Source organism: Bombus affinis, chromosome 11 (assembly GCF_024516045.1).
Source record: "Bombus affinis isolate iyBomAffi1 chromosome 11, iyBomAffi1.2, whole genome shotgun sequence".
NCBI classification, from domain to species: Eukaryota; Metazoa; Arthropoda; class Insecta; order Hymenoptera; family Apidae; genus Bombus; species Bombus affinis.
The window spans coordinates 9,254,808-9,272,963 of record NC_066354.1 but is presented as its reverse complement, the minus strand read 5'-3'; the positions used below and the strand labels follow the sequence as shown (position 1 = coordinate 9,272,963).

Here is an 18,156-nt window from a genome sequence, read left to right as displayed (position 1 = left end):
CAAATTTTGAAAAATTATACTCGAGATACACGTGGTTTGTGAAACGAATAATCTAAAATTAGAAGGAACGCGAATCGCGCAAACGTAAAATCCTTCCAACTTTGCAATATTTCAAACGTTGTTTATTTAATCAGTTTTCTCTTTCGATAAAATCATATTCGCTTGCACATTAAAAATATCCAATTATTTCCAATATTGAACTTTCCAAGAATTATTTACATATATGATACAGCATGTAATAATACGAAATCAAAACTTTCCCAATTATCATCCCAATTCTATAAATTTTCGCGATACCTGTTTCTGCTTATTTTATCTCTCGTCAATTGAGAACGACGAAATGATAAATTGGATCATTCAACTCCAAAACAAAATAACTTCACGACGAAACATCTATTCCCGTATTAAATACACACTTCCAAAAATTATTCGCAAAACACGAGGGCATGTGGTAATTATTCAAAGTTTCGAAATTACCACTTTCGTTTCTCTCGTCTTTTTTCCTCTTTTTTTTATTCGAATGTGCGGGATTCCAATTTCCCTTCATTCAGTTTTATAAATCTTCATTTTAATTATAAGTCAACATATCCATACCAGCACGAAGAAAATTATTAATATACTTGATGAAAAGTTTTTGCAAAATTCCTACACCCTTTTTCATATTATAACATGGCATGAAATTGCTGTAAAATTACATTGTTTCATATGTTACGATAAAATTACCATTGCAAGATTAGCAAATTTTTTATATATATTAGAATATAATTCAATAAAATAAAATACCCAGTGCATTCGAAAAGCTTTAGTAACGTCGTTCTTCGCCACCATGTAGCATTCCCTTCGTACACACTAACCAGCGACCTTACTATTGCAAATTGCCATCCGGACGTTTTTATTTGGCCATTCTCTCCCCGTGTAGAGCTCGTCCTTCCCATTCTCTCGCAACCTAATCGGCGAGAGCCGTTCCGGGCTAACGTTACGTTCCCGGATTAAATTTCTACGGGGTGCTTTTCGAGCGACCAGCGTTTCTCTCGCGCTAACACTTCTCTACACGCCTTACATCGTTCTGGCGCACGCTACCATAGTATTCTCTACTTGCTGACATTCTGAGCGTGTTTTACTCGTTCATCTCGTCGTGGATGTTTAAATTTCTTCAGTAAATTGCATTTTATAGGAGTAAAGTTGAAGAGGATGATTTTATGACGAATGCCATGAACAAAGAAAAATATCTCGCTGATAGTTATTAATTATCTGTACAATGGAATTTGTAACCTTTTTCGTACATTTCGAGGCTGAAGGCTAGGATGAATCGTTTGAAATAACATTGGCGATAACGACGATGATAAATATAAAGAAAAATGTTTTCATCTTAATAAATAATTCTCTGTGCCTTGCAAATTACGAAAATTACTGTACCTAGCGAATTTTCGAGAAAGATTTGGATAGTTAATGCAGCAGGACTATAAAGACACGTCGTAACGTCTCTGATCTTTACAATGTTGAATTACATCTGTAGAATGTCTTGTCCTTTGTTGTAAGAAACAGCTAAGATCATCAAACTTCCTGAAACTCTCCTTAAAAGTACAAAATACGTTCCACCTTCTAGAAATATTCTGTAAAAAAGAAAATTTTCATCGACGAAAGTGATATTATTTCATTTCAAAGAATTTCAAGAAACTGAAAGTCTTCGAGACACGAGTTCCATTCGACTATAACGCGTCAAATTATGCTCCTTTTTAAAAAGGGAATCTACGGTGTGTCCGTTCACGGATCTACGCGTACAGCGAGTAAGAAGAAACGAGAGAGAAAGGAAGTCAGCTAGGCGGCACTTATTTCAATACTCCGCCACTTTTAGCCCGGAAGCGATGTAGTAGTGACAATTCGCGTGGCTTTGAGGGCGCTGTCGGATACCTGCCACTCGCTTTTGCCACGATTATTAAAATGCACTTCATCCAACCTCCGTCTCTTATCTCGGTCCTTTTCTTATATCCAGCAGACTGGTTTTGCTCTTCCTTTGCACGTCCTCTTTACCCTTTCTCCTGCCGCTGTTCCTTCTCCTTACCGCGGAGTCGGCAGTTCTTTCAGCTATTTACTCGTTACACCAGGACCACGGGAAAAAAGGTAGAATCCCTTGGCGAAAGCATGTGACGCGGCTATGAGGATAGACGGTAGGAAAGAGAGGAGAAAACTACTACAGGCTGCACTTTCCGTGAGCTTGCTCTTCTTTCTCCCATTCCACCGCCACGTTTCGTCGTACATTGTAAAGGACACTTTCAATTTAAGTTCGTCTTTCGCGAGCTTTTCGCCAGACTCGTCCCGGAACGATCAAAGAAAGCCCTTTTCTGTATTGATTAACTCTATGGTCTTACAAGGATGAACCACTGTGGGATTCTCTGCGCTCTACGTCGTTGAATCTCGAAGCTGGAAAATTGATACGGTATCCGCGTTGCAATCAGCACAGGATAACGTGATACGGGGCTAATTGTTTCGGGGATGAATTATTTGAACAGTAAGAGAAATATAGAGAACAGTGTTGTTAGAAGTAAATTGTGGATAGGTAGACAGCTAAAGGATAGGGAAAAAAGGCCTGTTAAGAATTCTACCCAGGAATATTGTATATAGAAAATACAAATTTTGGTTTATTTTAAGGAAAAGAAATATCGTAACTCTTGATTGAATTTAACTTTCAATAAACAATATCGATCGGTCGATGGTGCGTTAAGTATTATTAGGAAACTGTGAAAAATTCTTACTCTGAAATAAATTTCATAGAAAAATCCTGCATTTATATACGAAAATTCTGTAGTTTATACATTTTTCGAATAAACGAAATTTGTGCGGTCTTCGAGAAACCTATGCGATTGACGCATGGTCGGCATTTCCGCCTGTAAAACGAAATAATTCCAACGGCCCATTTGCTCCATCCTTGGTGGAATTATTAATTTCATTCTCACACCAAAGGGAACAATATATTACGAGTTGCATATATTATTTCGCTGCCAGTGCATTTCATAATATTTATCGTCACGAAGAATAGTACGTATTTTCAGCAGGCTATTTTTTATTTTTCCCTCAGTTTCTCTACCGTGGAAAAATAACGATCCGAGTGTGCGTAATGCGATCGCAAGTATGGCGATGATGTACGGGCGCACGTCTATAAATTCCAGCCCCGTCGAAAAATATTTTATACATTAACAGACGACGAACTGCATCAAAGCTGAAAAACACGCGCGCCCAGTTATTTTTATCAATCATATGCGATTTTCCATATGACACGTGATTTTTTATGCCGAGCCCCTTTTTCTCTTTAAACAACCAGAATTACAAGTTTCATGTGTCAACGACATCCAAGTCCGTCCCTGAAACAGGCTCCAGTTTATAGCGCAAACATCGACGAGCATATTTTTTTCGTAACCTTTCATACAGCCAGGACATTTGCAAGGTTTCATTTGATAAAATATCGAGCGTTTGACATAATCGACAAATTTACGTTGCTTCGACATAAAATTAAAACATTGACAGGGGCGAGCGAACTATCGCAACAAATTTAAACAATCGACGCAATCGTAGCCGGGCTCGAGGGCGAAGGCGTTTTCCACGTTAAAAAAAAAAAAAAAAAAACGGCGATAAAAGTTAATAAATGTCACGTGATCGACGGGAAACCAATACGTAAAGCAGACTCGCGAACGGTGCCCGGAAATACGACTATACGTCTGCCTCTCTCTGTATTGGTATATAGATATTATGTACACGTATATACGCGTACTCCAAAGTATTCGATATCCAATAACTCGCTTCATAATTACAAATCGATACTTCGGAGCTCGCTCTCTGGAATAAAGTCTCCGCATCAACCCCTTCTCCACCCCCGATTTCCTTTATTACAAATTTACTCGTTCCAGGGTAATTCCGCTGGAAGAAACTTAACTGACCGAGCCATTGTGACACACGGCCGTTTCCACCGTTGTAATTCGACCAAATATTCCAACGGGCGTAGGCAAATTTTATATCGTAACGTGTGCTGGTAATAACGATACGTTCGTGAGAAATGAATGCCTATATTGGAAGAAAAAAGGGGTCTCGCAGAATGGTTAATCGATAGCCGACGTGAAAGCAAGTTTCCAGAAGCGATTATGGAAAACGTGATCCTTTCGCGCTCGAATTTCTTTTTTGTATGTAAGAGAAAAATTTGAATTATAATAAGAATTATAGAAAAATATATACAGAGTAGTTTCCAGATGAAGAAGGATTTTCCTATAAAGATTCGACTATGGTAACATTTGAAATAATTTCTTTTATTTTAATATCCCCTAACAAACTCTAAAAATTTACTAGAATTATTTATTAACGACTGTCAATCAATTCTTATACCAAACGTCGATTTTATTTCACCCGCCACTGTTCTATCAATCGATTCTCAATTTCCGATTTCCCATAATGCCACTCTTTTATTAAATCTTTCTTTCCACATTTAAAATCCTTTCTGCGAGCTAGTCTACACTTTCCGCCGACGAACAAATGAAAACAGAGCCCCACAAAACCAGCTTACGCCTATACCATCCATTCTTTTCTCATTCCATTCTTCCCACACTAGGAAAGAACTTTCGTTTAAAAATCCGTACGATCGTATTCGAGCGTGTGTGTGTGTACGCGCATGCGTATGTATGTATGATGCCGCGCACACATTCACAGCTAACACCTGTGCCTGTGGACGGCTCGTTGGATGTCGGAGACGGTGAAATCGTATTACTAGTGCATTGTGGGAGCTGAATAGCCCGCATTAGAGCCAACGAGGTTGTACCATCGACCTTCCTCTCCCGTTTCCCACTCTCTCTCTCTCTCTCTCTCTCTTTCTTTCTCTGTTGATCCCACTCACACTTTCCACGATCTCTCCGTATCATTACGCCGACATCGCCTCCTTCCTCTTCAACCTTCTCCGGCGTTCCTTCCGTCCTCCCTGGAACCCCTGCATTCCGACACCCACGACTACCTTGTTCACGAACGAGCATTCTACGATGCTGTTTACGAACGAGAAGCGAGATAGGAAACGCGAGGCCAGGAGAATTCCGGAAGTTTATGGATTACGAGGCGAATTAACGCTCGGAAGATCGTGCAAGCTTCGACTCAATCGATAAAAGAAAGGACTATATCCAAGTACTGTTTGATTGTTGAAAATTATTAAACTGCGGATGTTTATGTTAATTCGTATTGTTGAAAATATTAGTAAGAAATGATATCTACGCTTGTTTCATCCAATAAGATATATAACGCATTCTATGCGTTTTTCATCGTTGAATTTCATACATTAGGTTGTCCGAAAAGTGTCTTTCTTTCGCAAACGTGTTTTTTACAACAGTGCACCTTCATAACGTGAAACCAAGTCTGAAAAATGTCACGGTGTTTATCTCAACAGAGAAAATTGGATCGTACGTAATTCGACAAAATACTATAAAACAAAAAACGTTGTACGTCTATTATTTCCTCATAAAACGAAAGAAACTTTTCGGACAACCTAATATCATAAATGCGTGAACATTCGCAAGTGTAGAAATAAAGTGTTGGGGTGATGAACGATATAAACATTAAAAATAAGTTAGACTAATTCCTTTCATCTCCTAGACAACAGTAAATGCAAACTGATGGGCAAATACAAATAAAAATTAACTAATCCAAAAATTGTTTGCCATTAATTTCTTTTCCAAGGATGATCTTCTAGGAGGAAGATCTAGAAGGAAATTCTAGAAGAAAAACTAGCTGATTCTAGTATTAGCTACTTAATCTTCATCAGCCCAGGAAAGTTTCCCAAATTCGTAAGAGCAAATCCAGAAAAATCATAACCAAAACGTTCGACCCTAATGGTCAATGATCAAAATGTCGTTCATCACCAACGATCGTTACCTGCTCTTCTTCCCATCGAAACGCAAAAACTGAAACCCAAGGTCCCTCCATTCACTGCAGTAGAACTCGTTAAATACGTCGCTAAAACGCGAATCGCGTCGCTGAAAATTTCTATGTTCGAAAGTTAGGCCACGCAAACGCGAGACCGTGCTCTCACCCGCAACCCGTTTCGCCGCTCGTACTCGTTTACCACTCTTGTTCGAAGTTCATCTATTAGCGACGAGGCGGCATAGAGGCATAGACGCGAGAACCGAACTTTCTCCGAAATACTCGCTCCATTCGTCGTAACAATCTCGGCCGGCTCCTAGCGACGCGACAGCTGCGTCGATGGGAACGATCCCGCCTCTCATTACGCTCGAGCTTTTACGAGGTTCTCGAACAGCCGGTGAAAGACAGACAAAGACAGAGGAAACGGAGCGAGGCTCTGTGAGTGGTAGTTTCAGAGATTGGATAAGGAATCCATAAGTTCTGACGTAATCTCGACGCGTTTGAGAACAGAACTCGGTCTCGGAGGACCAGCCCCGGTGATCTTCTCGCCGCGATGTCGTTCGACGACGTAAAAGTCATGGACGAGAGAGAAAGAATGTTGTAACCGGGCCATTTATGTCAACCACGTACTAGAATTGTGTATAGAAATTGGTGGGCGAGGGCATGGATTTTATTGAGTTCATGTATATAGTAGGAGTTCGTTCATTCTTTTCACCACCTATGTTTCTTCATTTTTGAGTATATATACAAAATAGTATTTTATATTATTACATTTTGCGCGTTCATTATCCGGTACCGATTAAAATTACCAAGAGTAACAGAATTTTATCGTAATAGAATGTCACTTCACTCGTACGAATAACTATGTATCAAATCAATATTAATAAAAATCGAATTTATATTGCAGATCGAAATAATTTCTTACATTTCGATAAACACAATTTCAACTGCTCTCATCTCCTCTTTGTACTTTTTCTCCAAAGTTAATCGTACGAAAATGAACAGTTCTAAGGTTAAGGTATTACAGTAAAACTCCGTTATTATAATATCACTGAGTGCCCGATAACAAACGTGAACTTCTATTATTCCTACGTATCAAAATATTTCATAGACATACATAGCCATAATTAATATGGCACGATAAATGATAACACATAACGATAGCTCATAACTTGAGACTCGTAAAACTTCGCTAACAATATCGATTCAATTCTGTTCAAGAGAGTGCAGATGATGAGAGCGCTAAATTTGAACTCTCAAAAACAGGAATCGTTTCGGGCCTTGTCACAAAGGGAGCCCAACTGCAAGCTGTAACAGCCGTAAGGTGAAGGGAAAAAACGACAAACGAAGCTGGCGAAAAAACGGCCACGAGTTTTTCCAGCGACAACCACGAAGTGTGTAGTGTGCTCTCTCTATCCTTTTTTTCTCATGTTCTGGGTATCTGGCTGGGTCGCGCGCGCGAAACGGCGATATCAACGAGCGGCTTGTCGCTTCTGCGTGGCAGTCGTTATTTACGGAAGCGAGCAACCAGTGCGGCTGAATTGGTCCTCAGTGTAACGAGAATATCCGGGTCAGCGTGTATGTCAGCCACGTTACGTGGAAGTAACGCTATTATTGTGCGAAAAATGATTGGAAGTTCTTCTATTTTTGTCCTTCTGTCTCTGCAAACTGAAGATCTCGCTTCACTATTCCGGAGAATGATGAATACGTTTGTCGGCTGCACGGTTTTCGTCCTCGCGATACAGGCTATTTATCCTGGTAACTTTTGAGGCTAACGGTTGCATGAAACGGGGATGACAAGTATAAAAAGAAGATCAGGAGAAATAGAAATTGTGTTTACTAAAATGCAACGAACCTTTTGCATGCGAAATATACACGAGTTCGGATTTGTGATAAATGTTGGTTTTTATAAATATTGATTCGATACGAAGACTAAAAACATATAAATAATTCCCAATTAATCTTGAACTAATACACTGATGTTTCTGATATATTTATAATAATTGTGCTGTGAATTATGAACAAAATGTTACTTTATATAACGCGTGATGGAAACAAATAAGTTTAATAAAATATCAGATCAGAGAATCTAAATCCATAATTAAATATATAATCATCTAGTTATGAAATACGGAAGGATCAGAAATTAAAGTTCTTTGTTTTGTCAAGATTTTTATTTGTGACTTATACACAGGAAAATTAAATTTCCCCCAGCACGGAAGAAACTATTATCGAGGGAAAATTTTCATTGGATTTCAACTTGGAATTCAGCTTTCGCATGAAATTTTTACAAGATAATAAAGTTATATAGAGTAATTCCATGGAGAATGGCTCTTTTATTATTATTATTTTAACAATCATAGAACTCGAGAAAGTATGGTGCTTTCTATTACCCTCATAACTATAAGTAAATTGTAAAATGTAAAAAGGAAATTATTCAAATAGATGAGGAGTTTCCATTCTATTTATAATAGAGTGAGGAGTGTTTTCAATATTTTTGCATTGTAAACTATCTTTTAATGGTAATTTTGTAATATCAAGTAACATTTATCGCACTGTTTACTAGAGAAGATACCGATACGGAAGCCATGCGTTAATAGCCAGACGACAAGCTACTATTCATAAAACGTGTGGGTGTAGTTGCTGATGTAATGCTCCGGAAGAATATCAGTGGATTTCATTGCCAAGGGAGAGTCAGAAGTCACATCGTAAAAAGTTGGCACGGTTTCATCTTGGGCGGAAAGGCTAAGGAGAATCAGCAATCAGCGAAGATTTTTACGATTTCATCAAAGTGCCTTCTTTGGCACTAGATAGATACTTATGGAGATTGGATTGATTAATTTTCTGCTTGCTTAACAATTTGCACAATTGCTACAAATTCCGAGACGTATTACTTGTGATTCTCATGCCAATTTTCCGACTATATTTTTGGCTTTTCCCAATATTTAAAAATATTGTAGTTCATTCCAAACCTTCAACCTTGAACTTTAACGAAATTACTTTCGTTCTAATTCTTCATAGTCCGTCTTCAAAATATATTATTAAATGTAAGAACTTGAAGAAGTAAGATTTATATCAGAGATATTTATTTCGTGCAGGCTGATACGAATAATATGCGAATAGGAACAAAAATAAAAGCAATGAATGATCTTTCAAAATCAATCGCATTCAGAACTAAGAATTTGTCTTGATCTGAACGATCTTTCCCCAAACGTATACATTTCACGCTCATAAGTGTCGCGCACAAAATTTCATATTTTATATACGGAATTATAGATCTCATCTTGAAAAATGTCATATACGAAACAAAGTGTCAAATATATAACATCCATCGGGCCGAAAAATTTCATTCCCCTAAAAAGGAGCTTCCGACACGTTTCCTATTTCGCTGTTGTTCTCGCGAAACGTTCTCGCGAATTACTCACCTCGTCGAGCAAAACAACAGAAACCTCGGTCCGATTTATTTTAGCGATCAGAACAAACGTCCAAATCCCCGAACCACTTTATCCGACCGTTCTTAACAATTTTTATACACACTCTCTCGCATCGAATTCCAGCTCGCCCTTCTAAATGAATAGGGCCAACATCCACGACGGGCAAGAGGGTAGAGCAAGCTCCCACGCGAATTGCGGGAACAGCACACGCGAATACCCGCCACAAGATCAATCATATCGAGCAATAAACCGACGGGTTGAAACGATCGCGTGCCTGCCCGCGTACAACCCCGACCATGCAACACGCGTTCGTGATTGGGTTACGCGCGATGTTTACGGCTTCCCGTAATTGATCCTCCGGCCATCGTCTAAAATCGACTCGGTCTTCTCGAAAGAGGCAGAAATACGGTGCACACGGTGGACAACTTGCGAAATGGTTGCGTACGCTAACATTTACCACCCCCTTTATACGCGTTCGAAATTATTGACCCGGTAGTTTGCTTGTAATTCGACCAGTTTCATTTCGAGCTGCAACTTTTGTCACTGTATATTAGCCGAGGGTATTAAGTGCAGGTAAATGGTTGGGTGAGAGATTGGAAATGATGCAATTTTTGGGTTACCGTTGAGTTGTGAAGGAAAGTTGGCATATTTCTGGCCGCGTTCCTTGTTATTAAAGTAATTGATTATTTAACAATGCCTTGGACAGGAAAAAGTATAATATTCCGTTAGCGGCTATTAATACATGTGTATATCGATTTGGCACGAAGCAAATGTGTTATGAATAGAAAGGAAAGTTGATATCATAGAATTTAATCAATCATCGAAATTCTTTTTAACACGACGACCAGGAATAACAGATATTTCTATCAAGTTTTGCATCGGATAGTAGCTCCACGTGTGTAAACACGTGTTAATATCGTATATATAGCTCAGAAATTTTTCCAATAGTTTTTTCTCAAAATAATACACGATCTTTAAAACCAGCGACTGAGACGAATGAATAATAAACAAAATTACAGAGAACCAATACGTATTTCATGAGAAACACCTCTCAGGCGAATTTCTAAACTCGATCTACTGTTATTAGATAATAAACTGCGATATCTTACTAAATTTCCAAAGTATTTAGAGAACTATATCTTGTACAATTAATTTTACCGATAATTTTCATCATATCGATGTTTAAAAAATATACCATGCTATTTATAGTGTTTTTCAAGCAGAATCAAGCCGATAACGTCGAACAACTTCACAATTCGGACAAAAGTTGTAGGAACCGTATTTTAATAACCGAGTACAACAATGGATCGAGCTTTACAAGCCGCAAGACGGCGAAAAGCCGAGGAACATCGTGGCTGGAAAGATGAACAAAAGAAAAATCGATCGTCCACGAGGAGATATCGAGACGCGTCCTGCTCAGAGTTCCATTAAAACCGCCGTTCTACGCTTCTGAAACTGACACCTCCTGAAACGAGATCGCCGTTGCAGTTTCGAGCATGGCGAAAACAACGAAACCGGGCGCGAAAGCTGAATCACGTTCCGTTCAGTGTGAGAGAAAAGGATAGATAGCGCTCTGGACCGAGCCGGAGAAAAACAAGCGTGAAAAAGCTGGTCAACGAAAAAAGAACTCGGTTTCGCGATACACCATCAGGTTCACGTTGAAAAAAAGAAAAAAAAAAACGGCAAATAGACAGCTAGAGTGCACGAGGCTGCGCTTACACGGAGGTGATCGTCGAGGTTTGATAGTGTGAAAGTTGTTAAAACCTAGCTTTTTATTGTTACAACCGTGGTCGTGATAGTTTGCAGTAGGTAAAAATTAAAACAGTTGAATTTCGTGGGTTTTTGGAAAAGCTCGTCCGAAAGTAACGAAATTTAGGTGCTGAAAAGAAATGTGAGATTAATTCTCAACAGTCAAATGTTCAACGCGCAATGTACTATTTAATGAAAATCCAGCAACTCTGAGCAATTAAGGAAACCTAATAGCGTTTCCCTTTGTTTTGAATCTCTTACGAGTATCTCGGAAGATTCGAGGAAACTTTGTACTCTATCATGCACGCTATCTATAGAAAACAAAAAATCCAATCATACAACTGTACTATAATCATTTCTCAAGTTTTTGGCCAAATCATTGAACGTCACCATCCGTGGCGGAGAATTCGCGTGAAATAAAAAACTTCCACCGAGAGAGACTAATGTCATGATTCCAAATAGAGACACGAAAAGACACAAATTGCGGAGTCTTGAAGTCAGAAATGAAGTTCTTTCAAGAACAAGCGGAGTTGTGTGCGAAAGATAGAGAGAAACGGTAGGAAATGCAACGAAGAGGAAAGGGAAAAAGTAAACGAGGAGTCCTAGATACGATCCTTTGCCTGGTATTTTCTATGGTGGTAGAAAAGTGATCCTTCTTTTTTCTTCTCTTCCCTTCGTTTCTTCTTCCTCTGTTCGCTCTCAAGCATTTTTCCTTAGTAGAAAGTTTCCGACGTGTAAAGGCGACAGAAGAACGATACCTCGGCGCGCGAGTAATTGCTTCAACGTAAGAATGCAATATTCCTCTGTCTACAACGATTCCGGCGTATTTTTTCCCCCCAGGCTGAGGTTCATCCCCTGGTGACGTCCGCGTGCCAGTCTGATGTCTTATTACGAGAGCTCGCGTCTCTCGCTGAATTTAATACGAACACCATGGCATACCGGCGCTGCCTTTCTATTTCATCAAAGCTTATTTCGCGGGATCGTTTAATTAATTGTCTGCAACGAACTCTGCAACTTATCTTGAGTAGAGGATTTTACTTGCTTGGGAGGAACAGGAATACGACTCGTTGGTAATACAATGTGACGGTTCTCTAGGAACAAGTAAATAATGTAAAATTGAAAATAATATGCCGTCGAGTCTTGTTTCCAAATATTTATTTATAAATACGATATTTAAAAAGTTATTGCGATTAAACGTTGAAATAGGAAACTAGTAAATGCCACTTCGTTACATTTTTTCGTATTTTTGTTTTCGACCAGGTTGAACATTTTATTAGAGTTCTTAATTTCGACTAATCCATTATTCGAATGAAAATAAGAAGCAGAAAAGGTCAGAAGAAACTTTTACCTCTGTTTTTAAAAAATCAATGTTTAAATTCTATCAATATTTTCATAAATATAGCCATTCTTTAAAATATATTATTTAAAAATACTCTTTCGATAAAGGATCTTAATTTTAAGTCAATATATCTAATTCAAATTCAGCATCAAATATAAATGTAAAATGAGCTTACGATTAGATAACGATATCTATTCGATATAGACCACGTACTCACACACTACTACCATTAGTGACTTTTTATTGATTTAAAATTAAAATCTCCACAATGAAATTACTTTACAGCATACAATTACAAATTATCGAAGGAATTATAATTACAATTCTCGGTTAGCATACAAATCCGTAAGAATAAAATGGCGAGGATCAATAACATGCCATTTGCATACGTCACTGCGAAAGAAATGTCCATTCTTTCATATTTGAAAGGGTATCAAAAATCGATTCGTAATGAAATAATGCTTTGTCGGAGTTCGTAGTGCGTAACGTTGAAAATCGAAAAATATATGTATGTGCCTTTACAACAGGAAAATACGCCGGCATTTGCATGTTTCGCGATTTCCATGTAGCTCGTTTGAATTGCAAGTCGAATAAAAATCAGTCCGTCCGTGGATTAGCATAACAACGTTTTTATTTTCCTCGTCGTTGTAATTCGGGGAATTAATATTCCCCGAACGGCAGAAGGTAGTATAAAAAGGCCAAAGAATAAGGCGAAAGACGCTCTTGACGACATTTCTCGGCACAATGTCGTCGGGATAACCTCCTTAGGAGCGGCGTTTATCGTCGAGCAACGCGTCGTCTTTCATATGTAGATTGTCTTGGTCGACGTTCGTCTTTAACATCGCCGGACGAATAATATTCTTATCGGTGGCACTTCCTTAACTTGGAACGTCGAAAATCCGAATGAAAGGCAAGACTTTGAAGATCATTCCAAATTCCCGTCAACAATGAAGTTTTTACTTTAGATCGTTGACATAAAAATCGTTTATTACTTACTTTATTATTATTTCTTTCAAAGGAGTAAAACGAAGCTTGTATGTAGGAACTTGCCAAGGTTTCATAAAATTTGGCAAAATTTCTCAGATAGTCGATGGAACAGTTTTTGGAATTTCAGAAAATATTGAACATTTGTGACGATATAAGAACATGACACGACAATGGGATAATTTGTATTTTTAATTCATTGCTAAATAAGATTGTATGATCTTTCAGGTATATCGAAGCAGAGATAATTACTGTTATTAAAGCAATGAATGTTTAATTTCTGTACTATTCTCAGCTACTATTCAAATGTACATAATTTCTTATTCCTCTTATAAACAGCTGTTTAATTTCAACGAAGTTTCTCTAATCATTAAACATATATTACATCTACGAAATATTTCACATTCATAATTTTTTATTTCTTTTCAATTTTACGTATCAATTGCCTATTTAGATTAATTCGAATTAAGTTTAAAGTTAAAGTTGCAACTTTCAAGTAACAATCGTAGATATGTTTCATTGTGTTATTGAAGCCACCCGTAGAAAGTCTACCAATATGAGCGAGCGTAGATCGATAGCAGCATACAGGAACTCTGTTCGTATCGCACAGTTCCTCGTAATACGGTAGAGTCGAGCGTTTCGATCTGGCTTACCCTAACGCGACATTCGACGCGACCAAGGTTCGGCCGTCACGTAGCAGGTAATATGCAAATGACATATCGTCACGGCGAAATTTATTCATGGACGCGACTGCCCGCAGCTGCGGCTTCGAAGTTCTCCCGACCACCCTCTGTGTCCCTCAAAATTGTCGTAACGAACTTACTCGCTCGTGCAAAACACCTTATTCCCCATGATCGCGGTCTACATTTTACAAATGAAACAAATCCGTAGTTCCCGGAACTTCCGTTTTAGACGCGGTTAAAGCGAGTAAAATATAGTTTATCGATGATTTCGAATGTTTGCAGCCTTCGAAAAAGGTTATTGGAATTCGAGCAATTTTCAATGAATCGAGAATAAAGATTGCGCGAATTTTGATCGATCGGTGCTATTGGAACAAATTTTATGGATTTCGACAAATTTTAGTTGGGAAAGGAGAAAAATTTGGGGAATTTAAGAATGCGATTTATTTAGATTTTACCTTGATAAGTAAACATTTGGTAAACTTAAATATATCATTATATTACATTGGTATCTTTGGAAATGCGTACGTTGAAAATAGTAATAATACACAGTGACAGAATAAGCGTTATATAAAACACGATCTCATTTGCAAGTTCTCAATCTGTCAGACATAGACAGGGTTCAAGAGTATCGTATACCAAAGACCATACGTCTGAGATCCGTCAAAAGCGTTGGGAAAATATAGCACTACATAAAATCCAATTACAATGTTATTCAGCAACAGCTCATAAATCATTATCCTCAAAAATGATAAATCTTTACTCCGTATTAATTAGAATCTGGTTACTGTCCAACTTCACGTTACACGTGCAAAGCGAAATACCTACTAGAATTCACATACGTATCTTAGGTTCAATTTCCAATTTCATAAATTATTTCTAACATTTTGACTAAAACGAAACTATAATGTCTATACGAATTTTATCGATGTGGGAAATGTATGAATTACCATGAAATAAATTCATGGAACTTTGAATATTTTGACGATGAATCCTGATGGGATTTATGAAATCTAATTGCATAAATTACTTGTGACATTGTAAAATAAAAATACAAAGTCAGATTTCTCACGTATTTTTTCCATAACGGGTTATCGTTCGTGAAATCTATCAACAATCATTGATGGGTACCCCGATGACGAATCCTGACATACTTTTGCCCGGTGAAAGCAACCCTGAAGACACGCGACGGCAATTAGAATGCGTCCATGTGACGAGAAAAAACAAATCGAATCGCGGTTTGACACAGCGAACGCAAACAACGCGCTTTTGGCATCGGGCATGACACGCTCAGTTGTTGGCTCGCCGCTTGAAATCCGATAGTTTTTGGCCAGGCGGCTCGTTTGTTTTATCCCGCGCGTGAATCGCGCGTCAAAGGATGAGAGATTGCGTCATGTTACTACATTCTATCGCAATTACGAGAAGGACTGAATACTATGTATTTTTGTTTCTTGTAAACATGTCTTCTTTCGATGATTTACGTGTCTAAAGTTGCGAGTATTTATCGAAAGCAGCTTTGTCACATTCGAATGCAAATTATTTCCTATAACGTTTCGATATACAAGCGCCTTCATTAAAATAAATATGATAATAGAAATGGCTCGTGTATTAAAAATCGGCACGAACAAACTTCAAAATTAAATCTTCCTGTTCTTCCTTTTTTTCAATCGTTCAATTTTTATTTTTAAGATAATTTTTACAAATATTTTTATATATACGATATATGAAACTAATTGATCGTTAAGTGGAACGTTATTTCATTCAAATGAATCACGTTTTAACGAAACAACGTGTACGTCCGTACGAAATACAAACGAGCTAAGGTTTCAATCAGAACATTAAGGTGTAGCTTCCACTTCTGGAAAGGCGTGTTGATTACCGTGCACCGTGTCCCCAGGAAACAATGCGGACATTTTATAGCCGGTGTACAACTAGTACAGACCCCTTATACTTGTCGGGAACAATGGGTATTATGTAGCGTGGCGCACGCACGGAAATAGCTTCCCCCGGACTTGTTCGAACTAGTTGTAACTCACTGTTCAACTGTACCCGTTGACGAGCAGCGCAACAATTACGCTAATGCATTGTCCTCGGTTCCTTCGCCTAACGACTCTAAACGATCGACGGCCCACGCCCTTTAGACCGTTTCAATTAAAGGAAACACGGGCTTCCACTAAAACGCCGCGACGATTTCGAATCTTGATTTATTCGTCCTTATCACCAATTTCATTTGTCGAAGGTTAATCGGTTGAGTGGATGTCTAAATAGGTCTTAATGTTGTCTGACGACTAGCGCTGCGTTTTTGAAATTTTAACAATGGGATAAAATGGATGAAATGAATTTCAACGAGATAAATTCGGGAGAATAGGATTACTGTTAAGAATTAAAGCTCGCTCAAAGAAGCAGAAAATTTGGGAAAATTTAGTTGGTCAAGATTTTAGTATTAATATTGTACCAAATCATTAATAATCGGAATGCAAATTATTAATAATTGAACGTTTCCTCCGAGAAATAGAAAATTTGATGGAATTCAGTTAATTGAAATTTTAGAATTTTGCTTGTTTACTAATTTACAAATAAAATATCTTTGTAAAAGTGCACTCTTCTAAAATGTTATATTTAACGTATAATGACTTTAAAATGTGATATATAGAACATACTGTTCGCTGAAATATTTGTATCACAACACAAGTGGATAAAACGAATGAAAAATGCTGCAGAAATTTTATTTACTAATTTGTAATTTTATGTAGTAAAAGATATTTTTATGAATTTGTATACTTTAAGAGCCTCCCAATATCATTTCAACTTTATTATCATCATAAAAGGAAAAATTTAAGAGACGCGTTTTCGCTTATAACCTGGAGCTCAAGTAGAACAAGCACGGTAGTGGTCAGACAGCGCGCAATAAAAGCAGAATTGGAAACGACACTCACCCGTATCGTTGTCTCCTGGAACACCAAGACTATCACTATTGTCATTGATGAAGGCCTCCGCCGTCGACGTGAAGGTCTGAGGTGATAGTGTGAGGTCCGGCCCGCTCTCACTATCGAACAATTCTAAATTCCCGTTGCCTGAAACAGGACATGTATCATACATTTTCTGGCAGTCGATATTCAATTGAATAATACATTTAATAAATTGAAACGAAGTTTAGAAAATACACGACTAACACAACAATAAATTTTACTAGATAATTTCGTTGTATGTCAATCAGTTTCAGAATATTTTTCAGCTCTTCTTATTGCGATATCACTGCTATGAACTTGAAACTTTTCATTTATTTTTCATCATGTTTCCCTCGTAATTTCCACGTATTCATTACCGTTCATAATAATTAACGAAAGGTTCGAATTGTAAATTTTCTTTCGTTTTTATTGTTAGGTATTACATTAAAAATAATTATCTGTTTCATAATTTATTATTTCCGTCTATGTATTTACATCCCCCTGCAGGTTTATAAAATTATGTAACATAATTAACGTTAATTGCATTTCCATTACTTTGCAATTATTTATCATTGTTGATTTTGGAGTTCATAAATTCATCAGAAGAAGAAAACTATCATCGATTCGATTATTTAGAATATTTTTTTCAACGTTCATCTCGCCACAATTTCTTATAAGAAAAACTTTATTGTTCTGTAAATATCTCTACATATCTTTTTGCAAAAGTAATTTCTTGTATACGTTTCTTCTTACGAAAACAATGATGAACAAAGAGAATCGCATGATGATAGTAAATTTAGCAGAAATATCAAGAATAGAAGAACTCTTCGAACGAATGCTACGGGACGAAGTTAATGAATCGAGGCGAAAAATTAGTAGAAACGTGGGCGAGATGATTCTCTTGATTTCTGTGAACACGCTCGGCCCCATTCTCGTTTTTATGGCCACGCAACACGCAGAAACAAAATCTCGTTCGTTGTTGATTCTATTCGATGCCAGGTTGCTCGACCTCAAAGTTGGCGAACGGCGTCGACAGATGAACAAGATTCTTCGCGTGTTACGAAGGGCACAGCTCAAACATAATTGGCTACGTCTGTTACGATATGATCCGCGGCTCATCGCCTACACTGTCGCGT

The 18,156-nt window shown here is 37.7% G+C and overlaps 1 protein-coding gene and 1 long non-coding RNA gene across 7 annotated transcripts in view; one reads left to right on the top strand and one right to left on the bottom strand.

Moving 5' to 3' along the window:
• The window catches only part of LOC126921658 (uncharacterized), a 570,126-nt gene that overhangs the window by 186,749 nt on the left and 365,221 nt on the right, over positions 1 to 18,156 (bottom strand). For all 5 annotated transcript variants that reach the window (XM_050733370.1, XM_050733366.1, XM_050733368.1 and 2 more), the window contains one exon: positions 17,009 to 17,146. In XM_050733370.1, the coding sequence (XP_050589327.1) occupies positions 17,009 to 17,146 (138 nt within the window). The remainder of the gene's footprint in view (positions 1 to 17,008; positions 17,147 to 18,156) is intronic.
• On the top strand, positions 7,412 to 9,214 carry LOC126921693 (uncharacterized). 2 transcript variants are annotated; one of them, XR_007712516.1, is made up of 2 exons: positions 7,412 to 7,644; positions 8,453 to 9,214. It is a non-coding gene; the product is annotated as an uncharacterized LOC126921693 (long non-coding RNA). The 2 variants fall into 2 exon arrangements; XR_007712517.1 differs by having other exon boundaries at positions 7,412 to 8,361.